General features: G+C 48.6%; 1 protein-coding gene across 1 annotated transcript; it reads right to left on the bottom strand.

Annotated features, from left to right (window-relative positions):
• Positions 1-1,006: 1,006 nt before the first annotated feature.
• On the bottom strand, positions 1,007-2,428 carry LOC309574122 (inositol 1,4,5-trisphosphate receptor-interacting protein-like 1; the record flags this gene model as incomplete). The annotated part of the gene is made up of 1 exon (XM_082283475.1): positions 1,007-2,428. The coding sequence occupies one exon, from the start codon at positions 2,426-2,428 to the stop codon at positions 1,007-1,009; it is 1,422 nt and encodes a 473-aa protein (XP_082139601.1).
• Between the last annotated feature and the right edge of the window lie 8,479 nt (positions 2,429-10,907).

Here is a 10,907-nt window from a genome sequence, read left to right as displayed (position 1 = left end):
CTTGTGCTCTGCCAGTGAGGAGGTACAAAAAACACAAACCCAAAAAGGTGGGAGGGAGGAGCGTAGTTGGGACAGGTGACCTGAACTGGCCAAAGGGACACCCCATAGGCCATGATGGCCAGTATATAAAATGGGGGAGTTACCTGGAAGGGGAGCCGATCTGTGTTTGGGAAAGGGCAGGCATTGGTCAGCGTGTGGTGATCAATTGAATTGTGCATCGCTTGCTTTTTTTTGTTTTTTTTTTTTTTATTTTATTTTTTACTCTCCATTCTTATAAATTCTTCTAATTTATTTGCTTTCAATTATTAAATTGTTAAATTGTTGTGTGATGCCAAACTGCCTACTGGGATTAACCCACAACAACAGGGAATCCTGAAACCAGACAGCCCATTCTGTCCTCAAGTGCTGTATCCAGCCCACCAAGCAGCTCTTCTGCAAAACTCTCCCTGACTCTGCAGCAGCTGAGCAGCCAGCACCCTCTGCCAGTGCTCCCTGACAAAGTGATACAGGGAGACTCACAGATGAAGCGTTTGCTCAAATATAATATTCGTTGCCATCTTTGCAGCCAGTAAAGCTCACAGGAGGAATGGACTCTCTCAAAAAGGGAATTTGCAGGAGCAGCTGGAGGGCAGCAACATTAAATGCCAGTTGACAGTGAGCACAGCTGTGGAGGGTGACCAATTATTCCGATTTCCCCAGTGCAGGAGCACGGACAGGTGGGGGAGCTGTAGGTAGGGAATCAGAGAAACCAGAGCCCACCACCTCAGGTCTTCTACCAAATAATCCCTGACTCTGGTAGCTGAGCAGCCGCATTCCATGCCAAGGTGATGTACAGATGCGCAGAGACACAGCGTTTGTTCAAACACACCATTTGTTGTAAACTTTACATCAGCTAAAGCTCCCAGGTCAAAGTATGGTTAGAATGATACTGGAAGTGTTTTCCTAGAAACCTAACCATTCTACACTTCTACAGTTCTACAATTCTATGATTCTACAGTTGTCTCATTCAGAACCCAAAGTAGAGGTGATGATTCAGCTCATCAAACTCCTGCATTGCCTTGGTCTGGGCAGCTGGATCCTGTGCCAGGTGCTGAAAGAGGTTTAGGGGCTGTGCCTTTTGGAAGGCTGGGGGCAAGGAGATCTCCTCAGGCATGTCCTCGTTGCCAAAGAAGAAGTGCTTGAGACATTTCTCCTCCAGGCAACAGCGCAGGTAGCGCATGATATCGTCCACCCGCAGCAGGAGATACCCATGCTGCCATTCTGATAGAGGAATCAGGGTCAGGAGGTGCATGACCGTGGTCTTCAAGGCATAGACAGAAAAGCCTGAGCCCTCCAGAAGGCGAGCACAGAGTCGCAGACATTTGAGGTGGCAGCTGTGTGGTGGGGCCTGCCTGGCAACATGCCTGAAAAACTTTGCCTCTGCCACAGCATAGGTCTCCAGCCACGTCGTGCTTGGGGGGAGTGAGGCCTCTGTAGGCTGGCTACTCAGGAAGATGTCTGAGTCACCTTGCTGCACACTAAATATCGTTTCCACAAAAAGGCTTCTCCCAAAGGCTTTCGTCAGCTTCATCTTGCAGGAACGGCTGGAGGGCAGCACCTGCACCTCATAGTGACGGGACTGAGGCACCACTGACCAGGCTGAGATCACAAATGTCTGGAACCAGAGGGCAATTTTCTCCACATCTAGGTAAGGGCCAGTGCAAAGGGTGTGTAGAAGGCTGGCCACCTGATTTCTCTTCAGCTCCTCCTCAGAGTGGTGGAGGAAGCACAGCGTGTTCTGTTTCCTGGTGCAAGTGCACACCAGCTCCACACGGACACGCATGCTCATCTGTGGCATGTCCCCCGTGGTGTCCGGTTCCAGGTAGAAGGCATACCCAGGGGGCGGCTTCAAGGGCACAAACATGCAGTAGACAACATCCTCCTCCTTTTGGGGACTCCAACCTTCACAGGCACTGCCCACCCCAATGACTGGTTCAAGCACCGGGAAGAAGCTGTCTGAAAAGAGCCTATGGGAGACATTGAGAAGGTCACTCAACAGCTCCTGCACCACCCGTCTCCTGGAGGCCAGCTTCGGCACTGACAGCTGGAAGCGTCTTGAAAAGATCCAGATCATATTCATCTCAGCAGGATTTTCTTCCTCACTTTCTTCACTCTCTGAGTCCCTGCTGTTGTCCACCTCACAGATCCTTTTCCTGAGCCACCAGCAGAGTGCCAAGAGCAGCACCAGGATTCCAGCAATAGCCCAGAACAGCCGTTGCTGCAAGGCAGCCCAGAGCACGGCTCCCCAGGACCTGACACTCTGCTCCATGGTCCCATGGGCCAGCTCCTGCAGCATCCGAGTCCTCTGCTGATTGAGGTCCTCATTCAGGTACACATTGATGTAATCATAGATCCGTAGCACAAGCCAGAAGAGGAGTAGTAAGACCATTATGACCTGCAAGAGAAGGGAGAGGCTGAGAAGGGAGGGAAGGAAGAAAAGAGAAACTAAGGGAGCTGGCAGTGAGGGAAGAAGGGATGGGAGACAGCAGGCAGGGAGGAGAGGGGGCTAGGCAGCTGGCAGGCAGTAAAGCCTGCACCCAGTCCCGGTGGTGGCACTGTGCCCTTCACAAGGTGCGCCTGCAAGGGGCTGGATGCAGAGTGGGAAGCATTCTCTTGGGTGCACGTGTTTGTGCTCCCGTCCAGTGCAGCATGAGGCCTGTGTGTCCACTTGACACTCGTCCAGGCTGGCCTGGGCCAACACTGCTTGCTGCTGCCATTCATACCTGCTGCTCATTGTGACGGCCCTTGTGATGTCACTCGTACCAGAGACATCACAGCCAGGCCAGCCCCGCCCTTCATTCCCACCCCAGATCAGCTCCTCCCAATGGCCCCAAGAAAATAAAGCCCCAACACCCACAAAGTGCAGACCCACTGCTCTGGAATGGCCCCCAGAGACTCCCTTTACAAAGCTGGACAAAGCTCCCTCGAACCCTTGGCAAACATAAAATTGGATGATGCAATTCCTGGGTGCTTTGCTCCTTGAGATCCCCTGTGGTGAGATGGGATCAGTTCCCTTGGTGCTGATCTCTGTGCTTATGGGGGTGCTCTTGGGATCTTTGTGACACCCCTGGGCGTGGGGTGCAGAGAAGGTCTTGGGGGTTCTCATGGATGAAAAGCTGGCCATGAGCCAACAGTGTGCACTTGCAGCCCAGAAAGCCAGTCAAATCCTGGGCTGCTTCAAGAGAAACACAGACAGCAGGTTGAGAGAGACGGTTCTGCCCTCAGCAGGCCCCACCTGGAGCACTGCACCCCAGCCCAGGCTCCGCAGCACAAGAAAGATGTGGAGCTGTGGGAGCAGGCCCAGAGGAGGCCATGAAGATGATCAGAGGGCTGGAATACCTGTCCCACGAACACAGGCTGAGAGAACTGGTGTTGCTCATCCTGGAGAAGAGAAGGCTCTAGGGAAACCTCATTGCAGCCTTCCAGTACTTGAAAGGGAGCTTATAAAAAACCAAGGGAGAGTGACTTTTTATACAGTCACATAGTGATAGGACAAGGGTGAGTAGCTTTGTACTAAAAGAAGAGAGATTTAGATTGCATGTTAGGAAGCAGCTTTTTACTGTGAGGCTGCTGAGGCCCTGGCACAGGTTGCCCAGAGCAGCTGTGGCTGCCCCATCCCTGGGAGTGTTCAAGGCCAGGCTGGATGGGGCTTGGAGCAGCCTGGTTTGGTTGAAGGTGTCCCTGCCCATGGCAGTGGGGTTGGAGCTCTAGATGAACTTTAAGGTCCCTTCCTACTCCAATCATTCCAGGATTCTGTGATCTTGGGTGGTGTCTTGGGCAGTGGGCATGAAGCCTAGAGCAGGGGGGGAGCCTGTTGCTCTGGGGATCAGCATCCCAGGGCAGCTGCTGAAGGGGTGCCAAAGGCTGCCTGTGCACAGCCCATGTGCAGCAGAGCTGGGGAAGGCTCTGGAGCACAAATCTGAGGGAGCTGGAGGTGTGTAGCCTGAAGAAAAGGAGGCTCTGGGGGAACCTCATTGCTCTCGACACTCCCTGAAAGGTGGTAGCAAGGTAAGGGTCAGCCTGTTCTCCCAGGTAACAAGTGACAGGATGAGAGGGAATTGACTCAAGTTGCATGGTGGGGGGTGGTTTAGAGGAGAGATTTGGGAAAAGTTTCTTCCTGGAAAGGGTTGTCTAACATAGGAACAGACATCCCAGGGAAGTGGTGGAGTCACCATCTCTGGAAATGTCTAAGAAACGCTTCAGGTGCCTGGATATAGCACTTGAGGACATGGGTTAGTGATGACCAAGGTGGTGGTGCTGGGTTGGTGGTTGGACTTGGTGATCTTGAAGGTCTTTTCCAACCTTAACAACTCCATGATTTAGGCACTGTTTTTGTCACAGGAACCATCACTACTATATATTAAAATACATTCACACACATACATACTGTATGTGATAACTCAGTCTCTGGCTGCTCAGCACACTTACAGCATTTGCTCTTGCTTGAGGCAAAGCAGTTTGCAGTGAAGTTACTTTTGCCTTTTGCATCTTCCTGCATCAAGTAGGCGCTAGAGTGACCTGTTTTTTTTGCCATAACATCTCATGTCCTCTCTTAATGGGATGGTACACTGATGCTGTCTTCCATTTCCAGGGCCCTCTGCACACCCTTGTTAAAACAATTGCACAGATATTTTTCCCTACTGAAGAACTGTGTAGAGGTCTTAAACTATATTCCAACTGGGAACATGCTATTAGTCATCACATGAGATAAAAGACTGCTTCCCATAAGTCTTCTGATGCTTGCCTCATTTACAGGTGTCTTTGCCTTGGATGCCTGTGCCTTCTGTAAGAGAAGAAGAGGAAGGTGGGCCTGATGTTCTCCCAGCAAATCTGTGGCTGTAGCTAGCTAATACTGAAGATAACCAAACTATTCCATGCTTTGAAATCCCTCACCAGATCTTGCTGCCTGTGAAACAAAGGAAATATGCAGCTTTTTTTATTAAAATGAATGAATAATAACTGAATAGTGAATATTGGTGATTAAAATCCCCAGTATCACAGCCCCATCTAATGGACTGGCTGAAAGATATTCAAAGAACCTACAAAAAGTCTATCTGTTCTTTAGCAAAATACATTATCATGATAAGCAGGACCCTGTGGCATACTAAACTCTTAATTATGGCACAGGAGGCATTTTCTCTGAAAATTAAAAAGGTTGCAAAATGGCTACAGCCTCTGGGAGGCAATTCTTAGAAGCAAAATGTAAGTCAGTGTTAGTGACTCCTTTATCTACTTCCTTCAGTATTCTCTTGGCACGGATTAACGTGGAGAGTGGAGTCTCCATAGTTCTTAGTCATGTTATCATTATGCCAGTGACTCTGGAAATGCCATAATCCTACAGAGCAGCATGGGCCCAAGGGAAAACACAAGGAAATTACTGAGAAAAGACAGACATCAGTTAATTCAGGCTTCATTTGCTATTGTATATTTGAGACTTTTTTTTTTTTTTAATTTATGAAAAAATGGCAGATGATGTGTGGCTTCCAGAGAAGTTCCTTGGCCTTCACAGTGTCAGTCTAGGGGAAGATCAGCTCCAGGGCTGCCTGTGCTACATGCTGCAGGATACATCTCCACAAAGCTGCCTGATTGTAAGGCTGGTTACCAGGCTTTTATGCCTCATAACCAAAACCTAGTGGATCAAACCTCACTAAATAGGTACTAGCAGCAGGATTCTGAAAGTAGTAGTGTCAGGCATTTTACATCCTAATCCAGAGCTTCTGAAGGGAAGCAGAAGGAACATTTTCGTTTCAGTGGGTGACAGATGGAGTAACTACTAGTTTCTAAGCATCTGCAAAAGCATTTTAGATACCAGTCATTTCTGAGATATTAGGTCACTAGGAATTTCTAGTGCTTCTTCCTCTGAGCTGCTCTTAGCTTCACCAACAGTTGCAACTGAAAAAGTACTTCTTCCCAGGTGACTCAGAGCTCTGAGCCCACATCACATTCAGGAGTGCTAATTAGGCACCTTACTCCTGGAAACAGGAAGAATTAGGCAGCAGAAGCCCCTTATAAGTGTTCTCATCCTGAGAGCCCACTCTTTTTTCTCTTCTGAATGTTTCCCATCACTTTGCTCACCTCATTAGGAAAAAAGCTCAAGTAAGATCTCTTAACATTTCCCGTGTTCCTGAGACTGAATGCCCAGACACAAACAAGGACTTTTTACTCCAAATCCATAAATCACTGCTGTGTTTTACAGGAGTTCTGAGTTGGGTATCTGACTACAATGTTTATCACACACTCTTACCTTAGGGCCTAGTATGGACTTTGGTAAGTGGACCTTGCAAGTCCCACAAAGCCTCGCCAAGGAATCACCGAAGCAGGAATACCTGTTCATCTTAACTTAAGAGAGTCTCAAATAAATCCTTACTTAAGCCGAGTTCATTTTGGGGGAGAGATCACTTTAGATGGAGCAAATGTGATTTTCTATGCTGACTGTGGGTGCCTACTTCTGTGGAGCTGGAAGGACGTGGTGCAAGCATTAATCTTCTGGGTGCACAACTATTTCAGAAAAGCTCCTTAACGCTGAACAAGTGCCAAATTCCCGTTTGAATCTGTCTCCTTGCTGGACCTGTACACAAGGAAACACTTCAGGTTTAATTTGGGAAATGTTTCTTCTTGGGTTAATGGCTTTGCCAGGAGACTGACTCTTCTGCTTTGGATTGATTCACCCCCGAGGGGCAGTGGCAGGCTGAGCGTGCTGGTCCAGGGCTTGGGCACTGCCGTGAGCTGTATGGTCACAGGGACAGGGCCTGCAGGTACAGGTGGCCATGCCCAGATGCACAGCCACTGGTGGCTGAGTTTTATGTCACCTCCTCCAGAGCCACCACAAAACCAGAGTGGAAAAAGGCAGATGGATGACACCATCCCTGTTAGTGACCAGCCCTGCCTCTCCCAAATTCACATCTAGAACACCAGTCTCAGCTTACTGTAAGGTCATTAGGGAAGAGGAGGCTGAAGCCGTCAGGATTTCTCTATAGCGAGAGCCCCAAGTTCTGGCCCTGGTTGCTGCATCCCGGCAGATGCCCCACTCTGGAGCAGTCATCAGAAAAGAGGGGCATCTAGTGGCTGCGTCAGAAAGTTCAATAAACACCACCAATCCCTTGAAAAGATGTGAGAGTTTGCCTTTCTCCTCTCTCAGCTCTACAAATAAAAATATTTTAAGCCATAACAGTACCCGAAGAAGGAGGGAGGGGCACAAACCCTTGCTAGATTTCATGTTCTTGGGCCACCATTTCTGACCCACCTGTGATATTTACAACAGTGTAACCAGATTAAATGAAGCTTTTGCTGGTTTCTGCTGCAGCTGCTGCTCTGGGCAGCCGGACTTACATCCCTGGGACCCAAATCCCCTGCTGATTCATGGCAGAGGAAATGTTGCCTCTTCCTGTTCTGACCAAGGCAGAGTTTCACCCACGGGCAGCAGCTGTGTGCTGCAAGCACTATCGCTGCGTGTGACAGCCACGCTGGCCCGGGCTCCTCAGTGCCTGGTGCTGCCTGAGGATTGCATTTGCTGGAGATCATCCCCCTGCACCACAGAGCTGTAGCCTGTGTGCAGCCAGGCCGCCGGAGCTGCACACCCCACCACAGCAAGTTAGGCACAGGGAGGGAAATCATGGACTAGGGTGTGTTTTGCTCCTGTGGCTCCCGCTGCCCAGCTTTACCCTCTTAGCTGATGGCACCAGAGCACAGTGAGGCATTGCATCAGCTGCTCCTTCCCTACTCCGGGGAGGGGGTCCCATGTTTTCCTTCCTGACAGGTATCTTCCAGACCCCCGAGGGTTTTCCTCTGCAGGGAAGGAAAGGGAGATTATCAGAAATGCAGGTGAGGAAGTCTTGTTTACTTTAATGGCAGAAATATGTTACAGCTCCAGGTATAGTTCTCTTATACAATGCTCTGAGCCTGCACATGCAGCCCTTGCACGCAGCAGTTTTCAACCTATTCACATCCTAGGAATTGCAAATGGGACTATCTGGTAACTAACAGCCCCCTGGCAGCGACAGCTTTCAGTCCCTCTTGCTCTATTAGGTTCGCATCAGCATCACTGGCTTAGTGTGATCTGAATTTGCCTGAATTCTCCCTAATGTGTGGACAGAGCTGGCACATTGCAAAGGGACTGTCACACAGGCGAGTTCCAAGTTTTCCTGTTCAACAGCTAAACAGAGGACAGCCCAGTCTCCTGAGCTGTCAGGCATTTATCAAATGCAAAATTCATTATTTTATTAAGCAAAAGGAATAAGGGAGAAAGCACAAAGCAAAGAACTGAGTGCTGAATGCTAATAGGGCTATCGCTGTTATGCAGTTCTCTACAGAAAATCAAGACAAATGATAATACTGGAAAGGCATATTATTATTTTATAGGCTAAGTCCCAAAGTGAGAGGAGGAGAGAGAAAAACATGCACAGCTGTTTTTCCCTTTTCTGGCCACTTTGGTGCACTTAGAGGATACATAATTTTGCAAGGTCTGTATGTGCTCCCTGAGTCACAGCTCAACTCGCCAATAAACTCCAGAGCTTGCATTCCCCAGGCAATCTGTTTTGTGCATAGATGTGCATTCTATGTACAAATACTATTTATTTTGATGAATTTAGTAGGCTGGCACTCAGCTAAGGAGAGGTTCTGCAAGGTGGTTACTGCTGTGACTGCAGTTCAGGTGAAAGCAGACAAGCTCAGCTCAGGTGAGTACACACCCAAGCCCAGCTGGCAGTGCTTCCATGCAGAAGAAAGCATGGTCACCAGCTGCCCACAAAGGTAGGGAAATAAATCAGTCATGAGCCCATGCTCAGCTGTGCTGGTTGCAGAAGAGGATTGGACTTAGCTCAGGTGTACCATGAGGAGTCAGAGATCTCCTTTTCCTGCTCTGCAATAAACAGACTTATGGGGTGAAGACGTGTTTGAAAATCCTGGTTATCTGCTGTCTTAAGGGGTTCTTTTATGCCCATATCCACACACATACACAGAAAAAATGCACAGAGATGTGATGTGCCGGGTGAGGTAACACTGATAACAATTTTGATAGCAAAGCTTTTGGCTAAATGGTTTTTAAGTGGAAGTTCAGCCTTGGAATCAGTTACAGCACAATTACATGTGAACAAGGACATTTTTATTTGTAGGCCTGTTACAGTGTGGAAAATAGCTACTGTGATGGCCTCCCGTTGGTGCACATCAGAGGATGCCAAGTGGGCACAGACCACCCCACAGAGAAGCAGCTGTCCAGATGGCACTTCCTTTTCCAGTGGTTCCAGCCAGCTGCAAGGATCTGATAATCTTTTAATACCATTAATTCAAAAGACTTAGAAAACAACACATGAATGTGAAAGAGAAACTGGTTTCTTCTGCTTACTTCTTGTGAGAGAAGGAGCTGGAGAAGGACAGTGTAAGTCCAGCAAGGGCCTTGTCTCACTTGGTGGTGTGGGCAATGTTCGTTGTCCAAACAGCCTGGACACCTCCAGAGGTGACACCAGGGACTTGCTGCTGAACGTGCAGGTGCATCTTGGCTGGAGAAGGCACGTGGTGATTGGGTTTGTCTCCATCAGTTGCTCTGAACTCACCTACATCTCTGCAATTGTTGACCTGATGTAATGCTTGGTCTCCTTATGAGTGGAATAAGTTAAGCAGCATTCTGATGGTAGAAATTGGTCATAGAAGACAGGAACTGCTTCTTGCTCCCTCTTTTTCCTGTGCAGCAGTGAGCATGTTGTGGCTCTGTTCAATATGTAAGCATCTTCTGCATAGCCTCAACACTGGAAAAAAATTTTAATATTCCAGAAATGTCAATATTTACTGTAGTGAGCTTAAAACCCCCTCAAATCTACTAGCAGACTGTCCTGGAAAGCAGCTCCACCTCTTCAGGATAGCTGCTCTCCCCAGCCAGCTCTAGAGCTTGGACGAGAGCTAGACACTGGGGCAATGGCAGAGAGCTACCACACATCACTCACAATAATTAACTCTGAGACCACGCTTTTCTCTTGGCAATCATCCACCAACACAGTCACCACAGCTCAGGTGGCAACTCTGCCATGTGTCAAGCTGCAGGAACCCACATGTGTGTCTGAGCTGCAGCAATATGCTAATATTTTAAACATTTTGATCTATTTCTTATCCTCCAGCTAAACAAAAAGGTCTTTTTCACCTACCTTTAATTTCTTTTCCATGCTGCTGAAAGCAGTCGGCATGTGCCACGGTGATGAATGACCTTGGCAAGCCCATATAAAGGCCAACAATTGCTGGCAGTCCAGTTCAGTGGTGCCTGCTCTGCTTCCTGCAGCGGGAGCTGCAGGCACTCTGTTCCAGTTCCTCATTGATCATTGCAGCTACTGGGGAAAAACACCTCTTCCCACTGGATACGGTCAGGAGCTGCCGGGTACTTCATGGGGCGTGAGACTGAGCCTGGAGCAGGGAAGCTTGTGCTCTGCTATTAGTCTCTTCCATTGTTTCACTTTTCCAGCTCTTTGATAACACACCCAAGGCTAGGATCTTTCAAGGCCATCACCCACTGTCCTCTGGGAAGCTGATGCTGGTCTGTCAGTGTGACACGCGAGGCAATGGCTGTGTGAGGACCCGTATGAAACGACAGCCTGCAGAGACTAAAGATCTTGTCACTCATAGAAAAAAGACACGTTCAATCCCCGCATAAGAAAAGACGCAAAGAGGGCGGCCCACTGTTAGTGAGAAGCTCACAAATCTGTGTGTCCCAGCAGACAGTTTCAAAGCTGGTTGTTTGATTTCTAAAATCTAATGAAACTGCGAGAGAAGAAAAGCTTCTGGCTTTCAGCAAAGGAAGGACTGTTAGAGGCACGGATGATTAACACACACTTACCTCTGTCAGTTTCTGAGAGAAAGTGAAGTCCTGGGGTTCGGATGTGTGCCTG

Source organism: Coloeus monedula (assembly GCF_965178545.1).
Source record: "Coloeus monedula genome assembly, chromosome: 6".
NCBI lineage: Eukaryota > Metazoa > Chordata > Aves > Passeriformes > Corvidae > Coloeus > Coloeus monedula.
Note: the sequence above shows the minus strand (reverse complement) of the source record. Positions and strands in the feature narration are given on the sequence as shown.